The following is an 18,674-nucleotide window of genomic DNA, read 5'->3' on the forward strand; positions in this document are numbered from 1 at the left end:
CTGTATAATGTATTTCAGTGAAGATTTATGCACTTTCTTTTCCTAACATTGTTTTTATTACATGAGTCATGTGAGTGCACTAATAAAATAAAGCCTGAATTTCTCCATTATATTAACTTGAAATTTTAAGAGTCTCGGTTTTTCTTATTGTATTGCTTATTAACCCTTAAACGCCTGTTGACGTAGCAAAACATCGAAAAATTGTCTGTTGAATGCCGGTGGACGTAGCAAATGTCGACTACAAAAATTCTCAACCTTCTACCAACTTTGACTCGACCGAAATGGTCCGAAAAACGCAATAGCTAAAACTCTTACATTCTAGTAATATTCAATCATGTACCTTCATTTTGCAACAAATTGGAAGTCTCTAGCACAATATTTCGATTTATGGTGAATTTTGAAAAATCTTTTTCTTACGCTGTAACTCGAAAAATTTCAGAAATTCTTTTCGTCATTTTGTCGTAATTTTGCACTGTTCTATATTAGATTACATAAAAGTTTTATATATGAAAATGTGCACAATTCATATACAATACAACAGAAGATAACTCATGGTTGTAGCTTTATCAGTTTTAAATATTTTCATATAAATCACGATAACTGCAAAAATTTCAACCTTCGTCAACTTTGACTCGACCGAAATGGTAAAAACGCAATTATAAGTTAAAAACTCTTACATTCTAGTAATATTCAATCATGTACCTTCATTTTTCAACAAACTGGAAGTCTCTAGCACAATATTTCGATTTATGGTGAATTTCTGAAAAAAAGTTTTTTTTCCTAACGTCTGCTTGCATGAAACTCGCCGAACATCTCAGAAATTCTTTCGTCTCGTCGTAATGTTTGCATCGTTTTATATTAGTCTTACATAAACTTTTATATATGAAAATGTGTACTTTCATGTAGAATACAACATAAATTAGCTCATGGTTGTAGCTTTTATCAGTTTTGAAATATTTTCACATAAATCACGATAAACTGCCAAAATTTCAACCTTCAGTCAATCAACTTTAAACTCGACCGAAATGGTAAAAACGCAATTGTAAGCTAAAACTCTTACATTCTAGTAATATTCAATCGTTTACCTTCATTTTGCAATAAATTGGAAGTCTCTAGCACAATATTTCGATTTATGGTGAATTTAAAAAAACATTTTCATACGTCTGCCACAGATAACATCTCAGAAATTCTTTCGTCTCGTTGTCGTAATATTTGCACCGTTTTATATTAAATCGATACATAAAGTTTTATATATGAAAATGTGCGTAATTTCATTACAATACAACAAAAAATAACTCATGGTTGTAGCTTTTATCAGTTTTGAAATATTTTCATAAAATCACGATAAATAGAAAAAAATTCGATTTCTCAACTTTAACTTTCGACTGGTCGGTAAAACTGCAATTGTAGCTAAAACACTTACAGTCTAGTAATATTCAATCAATTAGCTTCATTTTTTCAACAAGCGGAAGTCTCTCTAGCACAATATTAGATTTATGGTGAATTTAAAAAAAATTTTTTTACGTCTGCGGTTACGAACTCATGCATCATTTTGTGATAATATTTTCTCTGTGTTGCTTTTGATCGTTTTAAAATTTAATATACCAAAATCATCGCAATTTAGTGTACAATACAACTAAAAAAATTAAGTCATTAGCTTTAACAGTTCTGCTTACAGCACGATTTGTATACAATTATATATGAGTTTTTTTTTCGCTGTCATATATTCCAATATTTATATATGATAATGATATTTTTTCATTTCTGATGGTTGCATACTAAACTTCAGGCAATGACAAAAATGAGCCAAAATGAACTCTTAATCTTGAAACTAAAAAGCGTGCTGTGATTTTGAAAAAAACTTTTTTTGCGCTTGGCGCTAACTCACCTAACGCTGCCAGCATAATGAACGTTTTTGTAAATAGGGCTTCATGTTAAAAAAGAGGAAATGTAGAAGGCCTTCCATTTTAATTTTCCAGTTCTGTTTATGGTTATTTGTCATAGCAAAAGATAAACTCAGAAATTTAGGACTTTATTGTATTAGTTATTTTGAGTTAACCCACTATTGCTTTGATATCTAGACAGTTACTGCTACCAAAGAATCAGAGGGGAAGGTTAATTTAAAGAATAGGTGCAGCAATGTTTTGAAAAAGTAGAGGAGACAAGTTCAGTTTGTTGATGTAAAAGTAATGCTAAAGACCTTTAATACTAATTCTTCACAACACAAGGTTCATCTAGGTAATACCCATTAAGGAACCTCAGAGGGACTCCTAATACTGTGACAAAAATAAAGAAAAGCAGAAACTAAAGCATTATTCAAGATGTCTGGGAGAGCTTTGACATTTTCTGTTGGATTAGTCTTTCAAGCACAGGAAATTATACAACAAAATTAAATCACTAGTAGTTGTAGTGTAGTTATAGAATACCACCATAACATTTTTTTATTATAGAGAGATTGTTTCTACATTTCAGACTTTTTTTTTTATTTCAGATGGTAATGACAGTTTGGAGAAGGAGCACTTGATGTTGAAGAGAGAATTTGAAGACTCACAAATGGAATTGGGTAGAACTAAAGATCAACTTATGGCACACAAGTTACGAGATGAAAGGGGTAATTTGTTATTATGTTTCCTTGCAATGTAAATTTTGCTAAAATATAATGTGCCAGGATTGCAGTATATGGAAAGTTTTCAGTGTAGATTTTTAAACATGAGGAATTTGAAGATTCACAAATGGAATTAATAGAACTAAAGATAAACTTATGGCACTCAAATTACAAGACGAAGGGTAACTTGTTTTTATGCTTCCTTGCAGTGTAAATTTGCTAAAATATAAAGTGCCAGGATTTCAGTATATGGAAAGTTTTCAGTATAAATTTTAAACATAGGAAATTTGAAGACACAAATGGAATTGACGAGAACTAAAGATCAACTAATGGCACTCAAGTTACGAGATGAAAGGGGTAACTTGTTTTTATGCTTCCTTGAGTATAAATTTTTAAACATCAGAATAGCCTGAATTCAGATAAGTTGGATGTTGGAATACAAAATTATGTATGCCTTTGTGTTAATGGAAGATGAAAATTGGGTGATGAACTTATTGTATTTTTAGGAGAATTGGATGATGAACTTATTGCATTTTTAGGAGCACAGGAAGCTCAGGTGGCACTTGAAGCTGAAGATCTGTTCATAGAAGAGTTTGCAGCACTCGAAAGAAGGAAAAAGGAGGTAGAAGAAGAACGGAAGTTACTGCAAAAGGAACGTGGAACGTTTACAGAAGCTGCTATCAGATTGAATAGAGAGGTAAGGAATGTAAAAAAGAAAAGGAGAAGCTATTGTTCTTAAGGAAATACCACCCATCACCTTTCCGTAGGGGTATTCCTCAGCCTGAGCTGGATTCAGTCATTGAAACTTGTAAAAACAAAGTTATGGGTATTCCTCAGATTGAGGCTGAGTCAGTCATTGAAACTTGGTAAAAACGAAGTAACTGGCATGATTTTAAGCTGTTTCAAGCATTTTTTCCTTGTTTACTGCCAAGTGAGGATGTCTTGCTGCATTCCATTTGACTGCAAAGTTGGAACTTGTGTTTAGAGTGTTTAGTTACTTTTCTCATGGAAAATATTTTGCATAATGGAGGTGAAGGGCATGAGCTAGGTATATGACCCTTCATGGCCTCTGTTTAGGTGGATCCCCACTGTTAAATGTTCTTTTGTTTGGGTAGGATCAGCAAGTGTGAGGAAGGTTTCAGTAAAAAGGGAAGGTGGTTGTTGCTAGCCTACCACTCCCTCTTCCCATTCACCATAACCTCTTGTAGTTCAGTATCCTTAGTGTGGGTGAGCACAGTTGGGAACCCAGGTGCATACATGGTTATTATTACAGTGCTACCTCACTTTTTCACGCTTCACTTTTCCATGCTTCATTTGGTCACGGATTTTTTGGGACATATCTTTCACTTTTCTGCAGGAACTTTACCAGTTCACATATTTTTTCAGTGTACTGTATCTCTAATATTATCACTGATTTGCTTTTTTTTTTTTTCCATAGTGCAACGCTATTCTCTAATTACTGTATTTTTCATATTGTGTTCATGACTAAATACAGTACTGATTTTTATGATAAAAATGATTTACAGTGTACTCATTATGATTTACAGTATATTTGTTAAGCTCATTCGAGATTGGGCCCCAGGCTTAGCATAACAGGTGTAAGGGTAATGTGAGATATTTTTGAAATGATATTACTGTAAAGTGTTTTTGGATGATAGTGGATGATACAGCGTATTGTACAGTATTTAAAATACTCACTAATTATTTTCATTTTATTTTCCAGTAAAAGCAGACTGGAAAATAAAATTAAAATAATTAGTGAGTATTTTAAATATTGTATAATATGCTCTATAATCCATAAACACTTTACAGTAATATCATTTCAATAGATACATTACTACATTATAAAAATAGAAGTACACTTTAAAATTATTTTTTATCATGAAAATCTGTATTTAGTCATGAACATAATATGAAAAAAACAGGTTTTGACATAGGAAAACCTATTTTTGGCAATTAATGGTAACTTTAATTGTTTTTACCAATATAGAAAGAAAACAGGAGGACTTCAATACTGAGAGAAAACGGCTATGCTTATGTATACAGGCAGTCCCCGGTTATCGGCGGGGTTCCATTTCTGAGGGTGTAATGATATCCAAAAATCAGCGATTTTTGGCGCTTTTTCAGAAATTTTCAGGGGTAATTGGTGCCTCTGTTAGGTATGTATAGGCACTAGTACCCAAATATTGGCCCCGATAAGCGGAAATCGGCGATTTTCGGCGCCGAAAATTGTCGATTTTCGTGGCTAGACAAGCGCCATAAAACCAGATCGCTGTTAACCGAGCCCACTGTTAACCAGGGACTGCCTGTACTGGGATAACTTGATTAGTCGTCAAACATTCTGTAAGACAGATCTATTTTATTTGTATTAAACATCTTATAGATATTTTGTTGTGTTTACATTAGTATTAACATTTTAAAATTAGTAAATCATTGTTATAACCCATTTTAGGGGGCATATATGCATAAGAGTAACAGTTGTAAAAGGGTCCTAATCTAAGATGACTTAGGGTGTTTTGGGATGATGGTTTGGGGTGTATTTTTGTTTGAATTGATATTAAATTGTTTTAGTATGATAATTTAAGGTATTTTTTTGTTTGAACTAGTAAATTAGGCAGTGAAATTTTAAAATGGACATTTATAAGCATTTTAGTTTAAGGGGTACAGGAATTCTGTTCTTCTTCAAGACTATTTTCTCAACATGGATCACAGGAAGAAACAAATTTCTAAAAATATGTTTTCTGACCTTGTTCAGGGATCACAGGAACCTACTCTTATGTCCCATGTTGATTTTTTATTTATTGCAGTTGAAAGCACAAAAGGTGCTTGGTCATTCCTTTGGCATTTAACTTGGGAAGGGCCACTCTACTTTATTTAGATTCTACTTAAGAGATGAAACTTGTAAAGGTTTAGATTTGTGATTGTTACATGAGGTGACATTTTAGCTATGAGGGGTTTTTGTCTCTTTAATGCTCTTATCAGGCATAGGTATCTTGGTAACTTAATTTCTGTATCACGTTGCCAAATACTTAATGTTTTACTTGCCCATTTCATTCACCAATTTTTTTCATCTTCACTCATCTGCTACAGTGATTATGTGGCTATTTTGGTGGGATTTTGGCTCCTTTGGCCTTCGGCTAAATGGATTTTCAGGTTAAATGTAATTAATAGTGTTTGTTACATCATGAATCCTTCCCACTTACATAGCTGTCTGGGCTAAAGAAAGTATTGTAACTGGTTACTGATAAAACAATACAGTATTTTGTTTCTGTTCTTTCAAAGTTAACACATTATTGTACTGGAAGTGCTCTTATATCTTACCACGAGTCCAGATAATATAGGGAATACTTACTGCCATGGGAAACACTGGAGCTTGGTTGGACAGCCGGCTAGGGGGAACTCCTATTTTTGGAGTCTGTCCGGATATTGTGCCGGAGGCACAGTTAGGCTGTAGAAAAGAAAGAGGTTTGTGTAAGAAAAATAAAGTTTGTTTTTAAAAAACTGCATTTTTTTCTGTGGCACAAGTACAGGAAAACGTTATCCATGAATTTTTTTGTATCAGCATTTCCTTTTGCACGTTGTAGAATATTCAAATTTCATTGATTTTACAATACTTTGGAGTATTTTGAAACTTACTGTAGGTGAGTAAATTTATTTTTCCAATGTAATAATATGTTGGTTTAATCAGGTGATTTAGGTCATTATTTGCTTTGTTCATAATACATGTTAGGTTATTGAATGTAGGTGACATTTCCAGATTTTTGTTTCCAGAAAGCAGCATTTGAAGCAGAGAAGGTGGAATTACTTAAGAGGCAGTTTTTGCAGGAACTACCACCAACGTTGAGTACGTCTGTGGATTTGACAGCAAGTGGCCATGTAAGTTGTAGTTTAAACATTTTTTGTAACTTTTATTTGACTTTGAAAGATGAATTAAATTTGTTCCTTCAGAAATACGTACAAACCAGCATGAGCTGGAAATAGTTGTTGAACTTATTAACAAGGTAAGTAACCTTTTCTTCGACAGTCATATAATGAAGATGTCATTCTGTGTTTTCCACTAGACTAACTGTTATTGACTCAAGTATTTGGCTCTTGAATTTTTTTTATACCTTGTTATGGAGTAGGAAAAGCCAGTACAAGGCATTTAAAGGGCAAAGAGCACATTTGTGACAGCATCTTTTGTGAGAATCCTCCTGTAACACTGTTAAATCCTTCTAGTTCTTTTCTGCACCTCTCCCTGCACCTTCTGCTTGTTCTGCTTCCCCGTTGCCTTGGGGGATAGAGTACATGTGGTAGCAAGGGATCCTGCCATTTGCGCTCCACAGATGATGAGTTTGGTACCCTGGCCAGTCTCTCCCCTAGCAGGACCCTGACCCATGTACCTTACTTGCCACAGACTGCTCCAAATGATACTTCTGCTAATGTACCAGGAATGTCATGGAGCAGTAAGCAGATGATGTGGCTGTCCCTTAAAAATCCAGGAATTTCCTTAGCAGCATTCATCAGTTAGTTGGCTTTGTCTAAGAAAGAGGATTCCTTGTTCCTGCTGCCAACATTCTTGATGAGACATATAAAAGATTGATCCTTTTGAGACTTCTTTGATGGTGACCCAAACAAAGTGCTTTTGTGCCCGGTGCAAGCCTTAACTAGTACTGGAAAGCATAAGGAGGAGGCTTTCTCTTCATTCTACCGAAGGGTTGTCACCCACATGTCCCTTGACACCTTCTTCTTGGTTGCTCAACATGTTGTTTAGAGACCCAGCTCCATTTGGACAGAAAAGTTTCATGCCCAAATCCTTGGCTTAGTGTAAATCTGAGGTTGAATAGAGTGACTTCTTTCTCTGTTCTTTCATCCTTCTCTTATGCAGAGTAGCAGCTAAGGTTAAGTACATACTGGATCAGGCCACGATACAAATATATTTAGCCACAGTATCAAGATTCGATTCTTAGACCTTAGGTTTTAAGACACATCTCCCTCCTCGCTTCCTTTTGACAAGGGTTTTGGGTGGGTGGGTAGTGCTATACTCTAAACCCCTCATTTTGCATTGTTAAGTATAGCTGCCCTCTGACTTGTTTAACCTGTACAGGGGAAATACATGGTTCCCTGAACCTTTCCTTACTCAAGCTAGCCTCTAGACACCCCCCTCTAATGCTCAGGGAAGTAAAGCTCTGATATCCTTATGCCAGGTCAAGTAGGAAATTATAGTAGTCATCACTTTCTCCACTTGCTCTCACAACTGAATTGTGACATTTTTTGATGGGTTTGGAACTTCTAGTAAGTTGACAGAGACAACCTCCCACCTAAGGGTGTCTCCTAGATAAAAGTTGGTGGTTTGTATTTCCTCAGGAACAAATAAATTGTATAATATATATTGTTTCTGTGCACATAAGCCCAAGCCTTTTATTGTTCTTCCCACCTCAGCCAACCCCCACTTCGTCCCTGAAGCCAAAGGAATAATGCTTGGTGTGAGGTGGAGAGTGAGGGGGTGTTCCCCACTCGCCCCCTTTACTATTAGTTATTGACCTTGTTACCAATTCAGCAGTTTCAGTTTGCTTGTATACTTAGGAAAAATTCAAATTACTTTAAAAGTTTTTTAGATTTTTTCATTTTAATAGTCTGTTTTCATTACTCTGTAGCTATTTTCCTTTCAAAGTTGGTCTCATTTTTTTGAAATTGTGATTTTCCCCAGTTCTTCAAGGATCAAGATGTAGCTTCTCTAATAGGTTAAAAAATTAATAATCTGCCAGATTAAGAATTTGTTTATTAATATTTAAAGTAAAGAATTTTTGTGTATTTTTACAGAGACCTGTGTGATTGGAAAACTTTTCAAAATTTTGTAGACTACTATTTCTTGGCAAGAATGACCATGCTTCACTGAAATATAAATATGTCTGCTTTTAATGATTTTACTTTACAACTGTTTGCTAACTGTTAATGATTTTACTTTGCAACTGTTTGCTAACTGTCTGCTTTTAATGATTTTACTTTACAACTGTTTGCTAACTGTTAATGATTTTACTTTGCAACTGTTTGCTAACTGTTTGCTAACTGTCACCTTTTAATGATTTACTGCTAAAATCTTTGCATAATATGATTTTACTTACTACAACTGTTTAGATAACCTATATAATTTGTAACACAGAAACTGTTTACCAACTGAATGATATGTAATTGATTTTATGTTTACATTGTTCTTTTATGACCATTTCACATTTGATTCACATAAACTTTTTGTTTTTATTTTATTAGGATTTTTAATTCACTGACTTTAAGACAAAGTAAGTTATTATTAGTTTTGTATGTTAGTGAGTAAGCTTTTAGATCTTGTATATATTTTCAAAATACGATGTTTGCTAATGTGTTCTTTCAGGAGTTAATGATTGCAGTGTGTAACTGTCTGCTTTTAATGTGGAAAGCTTTGGTGAACTGTTCACAGATTCTCCCCATAGAAATGTAGGAATACCTGCTATTACACCACCAAGAGCTAGTATGAATTTAACTAGGGTATCAACACCTATTGTTCTGGGACCAACTAGGCTACCAAAGCAGCAACGGTATGGAATTGAGAGTGAAAGTACCAATTTGTGTTTTTAATTTTGGTTATTTTCCTATTACAAAATGGATGCGACTATTAACAGGATTTTAAAAAGTTTTTCTTATAAAGTTGTAGATAATTTGATAAATTTTTTGGTAATTAATACAGTATTTTTATTTATTTCTGGAAGTAAATGCCAAAGCAGATTTTGTATTAAGGATGAAACTTGCTAGCTTGACATCATGATTGCTACATTTGTGAGGATGTACTATAGATTAAATCAATGAGTGATTTTTTCCATGAATTTCAAACCTTTTTATTCCAAGTAATATGCCAGCCCATAAAGGGGAAAGCCTGACATAAAACTTAATGATGATCATTATTAGTAATGACAGATATAACAATCAGAGATTAACCTTGTTTATCTTCACCTGTTGGAATACACAATTTCAGTAGTTGGTGCAATGTGTACAATGTCTGTACAGTAAATGTAAATACAGTACTGTATAAGGAATAGTTTGGAGATTGTAATAAGGGGCATACATAGCTCATTAAAACAAGTTAAGGTGTTCACTCAGACATATGTATTTTAGTATGATGATGATCTGTTTCCAGTAACAAAGAAGTGAGGTGCCTAGAAGCAAATCACAGACAAGTGCCATTTTTAAAAAGTGGAAGAAAATGCATTCAGTTTTGCAAGTTTTAAATAACAATAACTATTTTTTACATTAGAAAGCTACTTTTTAAAAATGAAAGCTTCAGAATTTAGTGTTACAAATTATAGAAAATTAAGAAATGTAATAACTTAACGTATTTCCTGGCATCAAAGACGGAGCACTACAACTGCTAAGATGCACCCAAATTTTGACCAGCAAAATTATGAGGAAAAGAAAAATAACAGTAAGGAGATACCACTTTCATAAGTTGAAGGCTATGCTTTGGTTGGCACACAGAGTGCATTTCAACTTGTTTCGGTGCGTTTAAGTGCCATGGTAACAGTAGTTTCAGCATTTTGAGTAATGTAATTTTTTAGTTAATTTATTTTAAGAATACTTTGATTAATATTTTTTTCATATTCATTGAATTTTAATATTTTTTTCATATTCATTGAATTTAACATTTAATATATTTTCTTAACTTGATATAACCAGTGAACTGAAAAACGTGAACAATATCACCGAGAATATATATGTTATAAACTGTTCCATCAGAAATTTTCTTGGCCAGTAATGCCTCAGCGTATGCAGATGGATAGGGTTATAGCTGGTGCAGTGCTTGTTAAGGTTTTTATAGTATTGGATGTAGGCATAAACAGCAATTATCTTTAATCTCAGGCCAAGGAAAAACTAATCACCACAATAGGCGCTATTAGAAATAAGGACTAACATCTTATTGCACTATTAAACTTAGTAAAACACCACATGAATATGACATCCCAAACAGTAGAGAGTTAAGATTTAAGTGCATACCATACGGATATTACAAACGAAAATCCCTTTAAATCTTCAAAACCTGAAAATATTTATCACATTGGTACCATTGAATTGTGTAAAACACGATTATGGTACTCTTGCTGTTGTACGTGGGGCATTCAATAAGTAATGCAACATAATTTGTGAAACTGTGTACACGACATCCTTAACCATTCCTGCATTATCTCGTGCATTTTTATTAATTTCTGATGGGTGGTTGCAGTATAATCAGCTATGGAAAGGGTGTCTGTGACTGAGGCATGTTCCAAACAAAGAGTGATGATAGAATTCCTTTTGCAGAAAAAAAGACCATCACAAATGTTCATAGGTGCTTGCAGAATGTCTACAGAGACCTGGCAGTGGATAAAAGCATTGGTTGAAGTGTCTTATCATCAGAAGAAGAAGGACAAGGAAATCTGTCTGTTCCCCTGCGCCCCCTGGCTGGCCGCACACAGCTGTGAAGCATGCAATGATGGAGCATGTGAACACTTATTCAAGGTGATCGGGGAATCACAATCAAATAACTCACTGCTCAACTTGACGTCAGTAGTGCCAACACAATTGTCCATAGCTTAGGGGGGCAAGGGTTCTCAACTTTTTTTATCTTATGTGCCCCTTGAAGTCTTTCAGTATTGGTCACGTACCCCTTACCCACAATGCAGCATCAGGAAACATAAAAAGAAATGCATGGCTTTTTGACTTGGTTTATTAAGTTTAAATTGTGTTATATATGTGTAGCATACAAAATTTTCAATTAATGAGAGTATGTCACTATGAAGTAGTGTTGATAGGAACTAGTACTTCACAGGGAAACACTGTGTGACTGGCTGCCAGCAGGCAATACATTTACTAAAGCAAAACTATATCAGACAGTTTTCGATCATTGTAAAACAGAACTATATCAGACAGTTTTCGATCATTGGTGTGTGGCAACTGTAGTCCAAGAGAGCTTTCAAGTGACATAACTCCAAGAGTTTCCTTGTTAATGTTGTCACTTAGTGTCCTGGTTCTAGTGGAGGACACTTCTAGTCTAGCACATGTAGGCCACTTTCTACAAACAGGTTGCATTTATTCAAAACTGAAGTATTTTGAGAAACTTGTCACATACTCCCAAAATTCCTCTCACGTACCCCAGGTTGAGAGCCCTTGGTTTAGGGTATTCAGAGGTTTGTGCCTGCTGGGTTCCTCCACATGTTCCACCATTGCAGGAGTCACAGCCGTGTTTAGCCAGCCAGGGCAGAGGGGATCAGACAGAATTCCTTGTCCTGATGATGATGATTGACAATCCACAGTGCTTTTATCCACTGCCAGGTCTTTGTAGACATTATGCAAGCGTCTGTGAACATTTGTTATTGTTTTATCACTGCCCTCTGTTTGGAACACACCTCAGTCACATACCCCTTTTGACAGCTGATTATACTGCAGCCGTCAATAGGAAATTAATGAAAATACATGATATAATGTAGAAATGGTTAAGGATGTTGCACACAAAATTTCAAATTTTTTTAACAGAAATTGGCCAAGAAAAAAATCATGTTGCATTACTTATTGAAAGCTCCTTGTAAGATTTACCAGGAAACCAATTTAACATTTCTCAATTTTTCTTTTTTCAATTATTAATGTTCCTGTAAAGTCAGGGTCATTTGTAGAGTAAAGATACTGGTAATATTGACATACAGCACTTGTTATTACTTGGCCGCTCGCTCACCTTACTGTAGACTGTTGATCCAGGATTGAATCTGTGATTGCATAATTTTTGTTTGTTTATACTTTTGTTTATTTACTACAGTTTAATCAGGTGTAATTTGTATACTTTGTTCAGAGGTTATAATTCATACACTTTATTCAGAGGTCATACACAGGTGTTCTGATGACTGTCTTGGGAAGATAATCTCCCTCTGGGGTTGGGATAGGCTCATGAAAAGCATAACCTTATGCATCTAGTATGCCTGGTAAATTTCCGAGAGTTATTTCTAATAGCATCTTCAATGCCAGGAAATACAGCATTTATTATTTATGTTAATTAGTTCATTTTTTCCAAATGAAAGCTTGTCGGAAAACTTTTCCACATCAAACAGAAAACTTATAGTAAATAAAAGTGAAAATCTCCAGAAATTATAATTTATTTGGAAAATTATTTTCAATGTTATTCACCTTTAAAAAAATAATGAAAGCATTATCTAAAACACCTTTCATGGACTAAACCTAACTTGTCTCCAGCTTGAACTGTCTTATTCAAATTGACATCCACCAGTCAACCTTGTTTAGCACAGTTAGTTATTTTGGACAATGAAACACTTTCTATGGTGCCAATATTTATTACTTGTATGTTATTGAGTAAATAAAATTACAGTACTTATTACAAGTCCAACTCTAAATTAATACTGTATAGCAAAATATCTTGGTGAGGAATAGAGTGATGGCATGAATGCACTCATGTTGCTCTTGAAATACTTACAGAGTGAGCAGTGCATCAGAGAATGGGATTGAGGAAAATGGAATGAATGTGGGGATGGGAAGATGGTTATTGTTTGGGTATGATTCACAAGATCGCTATAGGGTTTGATAGCAAGTGTTCAAGTGGGATGACTGTGAAAAGAATGTGGGAAAAATGAATTGTATGTAGACATATCTGATGCCTCAGTTTAAATGACTGCAGTCTCTAAATATACGTATTTAATGGCATAGTTAAAATATGCATGCTACATATATTTTATATGCATACTAAACAATTTAACACTTATCCTCAAAGATAAATTTATGGCTCCAGATTCTATAGATTTTGTACCTGGCTTCGGTGCCATATCTTTTGAACTGTCAGAGATAGACTTCATATTTGCCATTTTTGCTTTACTGATGCAGCCGTTTCAGCCATGGCCTTCTTACTAAAAATAGCTGGCTTTTTGGAGTAATTTGTGTTCCACTAATACATCTTACTTGGAGAAAATTGGCAAAGTTATTTACTTTTGTCGTCTTCAACATTCCACCATCAGTTGGAATGGTCTTAGTGGGGAGCTGGATTGCTTTAGCCATACTTTTTTTTTCCCTTTTTTTTGGGTGGGTGGGTGGGGATTTCTTTTTTTTTTTATTTATTGTCTTTAGTGGTTGCTTAAAATTTTAAAGTAATTGTCATTGGTAATATGAATAGGTCATATGTTATTAATCACATATGTAATCTGAAGTATTTTTTCCTCTGCAGTATGTAACTGGTCAGGTTTTCCTTGAGGAAAATTTCATTAGAATTTGGAAGAGCGCAGGTTACTTTTGGAAGAGCAGTTTTAAGTGTTAATTGCCTTATGGTTTTATGTGTTATGTCCAGCACTTTCCACTTTTATGTCATTTATCATGCCCATAGGTTGTAAAAACGTGAGTTTACTTTGAAGTGTGTTTATAAGAACACTGTCATTCTTAGATTTAAAAAATGTTAATAATGATCACATCACACTTCTAAGCCTCTGTCTTTCAAGCCTCAGTCTTTCAAGATTTATTTTTTGAAAATTTTAAAAATTTTGAATGCCTCAAGTAACCAGTGTGACTTAGTGGTCTAATTAAACTACTTGGCAGTACAATAAGTAATTTAAAGTCTGCTTATGGCTGATACTTTTGGAAATTTGATGCTTGTATTTTTCACACTAACGTTTTTATTTTTATCCAGACACAGCTTGAAAAATACTTCTCATTGGTGGCAATACTGTATTTCTTAGATGAATGGGCAGTATTATTGTAATATTTTTCACAGTTGTAGTTTTTATTTGTACATTTGCTCTTGATGAGTAAACAATTCCAGTAGTCTAATGATTCTCAAGTAGACAAACAACTTAGATATCTACAGCAGTAATTTTATCTTTATGTAAAATCTAAGTATGTAGTTATAATGGTTTTGAAGTTGTAAGTGGCCATGGGGTGTTTAGTTTATATTTGAGCAAACACTGAAATTATAAAAGAAGAAACTAGTGTAACTGTAAAGTAAGCATTGCATTTAAAATTATGATTACATTGATTTTCAAGTTTATATCTTTTATATCTTATATATTAAGTTTTATGATATGTTAAGGATGCAACTGTCTCATTTGTAAAATGCATTAGCTAGATCTACGATACAGTAATCATTACAAAAATTGCTTCATTCATGTACTGGTCAGTCATGGATGGTTTTTCATATTACATTGTTACTTTGTATTGTAGTTTATCCTTAAGTAGCAGGATGGTAATATTAATAATGACAGCAAAAGAAAATTTCCATAGGATTTGTAAAGTTTTTGATGGGCATTTGTCACCAGTGGTTTTAATGTAGCGTTCTTCAAGCTGATTTTTAAATTAGAATGTATTAGAGTATTATACTAACAGTGTGTTTTTATCTTAGTGGTTCAAAAGCTGCACAAGGATCTTCACGTAGGCTGTAAACAGGGTAAGGTCTTACCAAATTTTTTGTTTCCAGACAATCTAAGTTTTGATGGCAGCTGATGATTTCATCTAGCCTTCATCTAGTCTTTTTAACTTTCTATTTTCATATTTATTTTTGGAAGTTTCCTAGGGTTCTTTTGAAAAACACCAGGTTTGTCTTTCTTTTCATTTAACTTTAACTATGATTCTTTGGCAAACATAACTTTTCACAGGATCTGTTCTTCTTTACCCCAAAAAAGATTAAGATTTTTTTTACACAAGTGTTACTTATTGATATTACTGTTATTATATTTGCATCTTAGAGCTATTCCTTTTCTAGCTACTCAGAGTAACCACCAGTGTATAGAGGTTGTACTGTTTAACTGTCTTTTGTTTTAGGATGTTTATATGTTCCCCGGTAGATGGAGTGCTTGTAAACCCTGTTAGAAACTATTTTGTAATGAGGCTTGAGCTAAAAAATTTAGCTGTAGTTCATGGGAGAAGAAACTTACTCTTACATGTTTACCATCCTCTTTCCAGTTTTATTTTTGATAGACTGGTCACTTTTTATTGAAAAGCAGATGATCATTGCGATTAGATGTTTATTGAATTTTTGTTGAAGTGTTGTTCAAGGTGAAGTGAATATATTAAGTATAAGAAATTGCACAACAAACCCACAATATATGACCTTCACAAGTCCTAGATAGGTCATTCTTGAACCAAATTATGATTTTATGCTGGCTGGATAACCATTGCTACCATGCTTGTAATTTGGTGGACCATGTGTTCCAGTAGGAAAGCAACTTTTCTAGCATATTTAAACATTATCTGTTCTTATGGGGATACAACCGTTTGCCTTAAATTTAAGGAGCACCCTTCAGCACAAGCTATCCGACAGTATCGGCTTTCTTCCTTGTGTGTCATTGGATCTTTGGATAAGTACCTCGTTTTCCCTGTTCCCTTTTACCTTTGCATTGTTTTCCAAAATAGTGATTTCTATGAAATTCACAACTCTCAAGCAGACTTTCTAACATACTGTAGAGTTTTTGTTGACTCCCTGCCCCATTTTTAATTGTAGTTTACTAAGGAAAAAATATTGTAAATAAAGTTGGCAGTCAGTTTCTTAGTTTAATGCTGGTTTTGTTTAGCAAGCATAAATTCTGGTTCATGTTATTTTAAATTTTGGTCCTGGGCATGTTTAACAATTAGAAATTTAGATTCATTACTTGTTTTCAAATTAGCAGAAGTATGTTTCTTTAGTAACCATAATTTGTTCATACATGTAATAATAGTTATTTCCCCATGGGGGGATGTTTGCAGCATCCCTTTGGCCATAGGTGCACCAACTTTTTAACCTTTTACCTTACCTCAATTTCCACTCCCTTTCTTTTAACTTGCTGTTCAACCTCTTTAACTATTACTTTTGAGTGCAGCTGTCAGCTTTCCTCCTAGTTTCACCTTTAGACCCTCCCTGTAGTGGTGTAGGCCATCAGTGCACCTCGTGCATTGCACTGTAGGCATTAATTAAGGTTCTTTGCTGTGTCCCTTTGGCCCTGAGCTGCGACCCTTTTCATTCCTTTTACTGTGCCTCTGTTCATATCCTCTTTCTTCCATTTTAGTTTCCACCCTCTCCTAACAATTGATTCATAGTGCAACTTCAAAGTTTTCCTCTTGTTACACCTTTCAAACCTTTTAACAGTCAGTTTCCATTTCAGCGCTGAGTGACCTTGTAGGTCCCAGCGCTTAGCCTTTGGCCTAAATTCTATATTTCTATATTCTTCTGTATACATTCACTTTTACACCCTGTTACCTTTTCTCCCTTTATTTTGTAAGTGTCTCTGTCTTGCTCTCCAAGCACTCCAACTTCCTTTTTTTTACTTATTAACCCTTAAACGCCTACTGGACGTATCATCACGTCGACTAAAATTGTCTGTTGGGTGTCAGAGTGGACGTGCCATCACGTCGACTACAAAAAATTTCAACCCCCTTCGGTCAAATTTGACTCGACCGAAATGGTCGAAAAACGCAATTGTAAGCTAAAACTCTTACATTCTAGTAATATTCAATCATGTACCTTCATTTTGCAACAAATTGGAAGTCTCTAGCACAATATTTCGATTTATGGTGAATTTTTGAAAAAACTTTTTCCTTATGCCCAGCATAACTCGGCGAAAATTTCAGAAATTCTTTCGTCATTTTGTCGTAATTTTTGCACCGTTTATATTAGCCAACATAAAGTTTTATATATGAAAATGTGTGCAATTTCATGTAAAATACAGCAAAATACAACTCATGGTTGTAGCTTTTATCAGTTTGGAAATATTTTCATATAAATCACGATAACTGCCAAAATTTCAACCTTCAGTCTACTTTGACTCGACCGAAATGGTAAAAAAACGCAATTGTAAGCTAAATCTCTTACATTCTAGTAATATTCAATCATTTACCTTCATTTTGCAACAAATTGGAAGTCTCTACACAATATTTTCGATTTATGGTGAATTTTTGAAAAAACTTTTTCCTTACGTCCGTGCCAGAAATTCTTTCATCACGTTGTCGTAATGTTTGCACCGTTTATATTAGTCGTTACATAAAGTTTTATATATGGAAATGTGGGCAATTTCATGTAGAATACAACCGAAAATAACTCATGGTTGTAGCTTTTATCAGTTTTGAAATATTTTCATATAAATCACGATAACTGCCAAAATTTCAACCTTCGGTCAGCTTTAATTCGACCAAAATGGTAAAAAAATGCAATTATAAGCTAAAACTCTTACATTCTAGTAATATTCAATCATGTACCTTCATTTTGCAACAAACTGGAAGCCTCTAGCACAATATTTCGATTTATGGTGAATTTCTGAAAAAAAAACTTTTTCCTTACGTCTCTCAGAGGTAACTCGGCCAACATCTCAGAAATTCTTTCGTCACGTTGTCGTAATATTTGCACCGTTTTATATTAGTCGTTACATAAGTTTTATATATGAAAATGTGCGCAATTTCATGTACAATACAACAAAAATAACTCATAGTTGTAGCTTTATCAGTTTTGAAATATATTCATATAAATCACGATAAATAGAAAAATTCGACTTTCGGTCAACTTTAACTCGACCGAAATGGTCAAAACTGCAATTAATAATAAAACACATACAGTCTAGTAATATTCAATCAATTAGCTTCATTTTTCAACAAACGGAAGTCTCTAGCACAATATTTTGATGTATGGTGAATTTTTTAAAAAAACATTTTTTTACGTCTGCGTGTTATGAATTCATGCATCATTTTGTGATAATATTTTCTCTGTGTTGCTTTGATCGTTTTACAATTTGTTATATACCAAAATCATCACAATTTAGTGTAAAATACAAAGAAAAACAAAATAACCCGTTATCTTTAACCGTTTTTTTGCTCTGGCGCGATTTGTATAAAATTATATTTGAAAATTTTTTTTGCGCTGTTATATATTTCAATATTTATATATGATAATGATATTTTTTCATTTCTGATGGTTGCATACTAAACTTCAGGCAATGACAAAAAAGGAGCAAAAATGAACTCTTAATCTTAAAAACTAAGTGTGCTGTGATTTTTGAAAAACTTTTTTTCCGCGGCGCTAGCTCCCCGAAACGGCATCGGGAGACGTTTTTTGTAAATAGAGGCTCGGCGTTTAAGG

At 34.0% G+C, this 18,674-nt stretch overlaps 1 protein-coding gene across 4 annotated transcripts in view; it reads left to right on the plus strand.

Annotated features, from left to right (window-relative positions):
• The window catches only part of LOC136840170 (afadin- and alpha-actinin-binding protein B-like), a 422,145-nt gene that overhangs the window by 399,129 nt on the left and 4,342 nt on the right, over positions 1-18,674 (plus strand). For 2 of the 4 annotated variants that reach the window (XM_067106637.1, XM_067106639.1), the window contains exons 9-13: positions 2,492-2,611; positions 3,145-3,302; positions 6,377-6,481; positions 8,976-9,159; positions 14,976-15,020. In XM_067106637.1, the coding sequence (XP_066962738.1) occupies positions 2,492-2,611; positions 3,145-3,302; positions 6,377-6,481; positions 8,976-9,062 (470 nt within the window). In that variant the 3' untranslated portion in view covers positions 9,063-9,159; positions 14,976-15,020. The remainder of the gene's footprint in view (positions 1-2,491; positions 2,612-3,144; positions 3,303-6,376; positions 6,482-8,975; positions 9,160-14,975; positions 15,021-18,674) is intronic. The other 2 variants (XM_067106638.1, XM_067106640.1) reach the window with 1 other exon arrangement.

The sequence above is a fragment of the Macrobrachium rosenbergii genome, chromosome 7 (assembly GCF_040412425.1).
Source record: "Macrobrachium rosenbergii isolate ZJJX-2024 chromosome 7, ASM4041242v1, whole genome shotgun sequence".
In the NCBI taxonomy this organism is placed as follows: Eukaryota; Metazoa; Arthropoda; class Malacostraca; order Decapoda; family Palaemonidae; genus Macrobrachium; species Macrobrachium rosenbergii.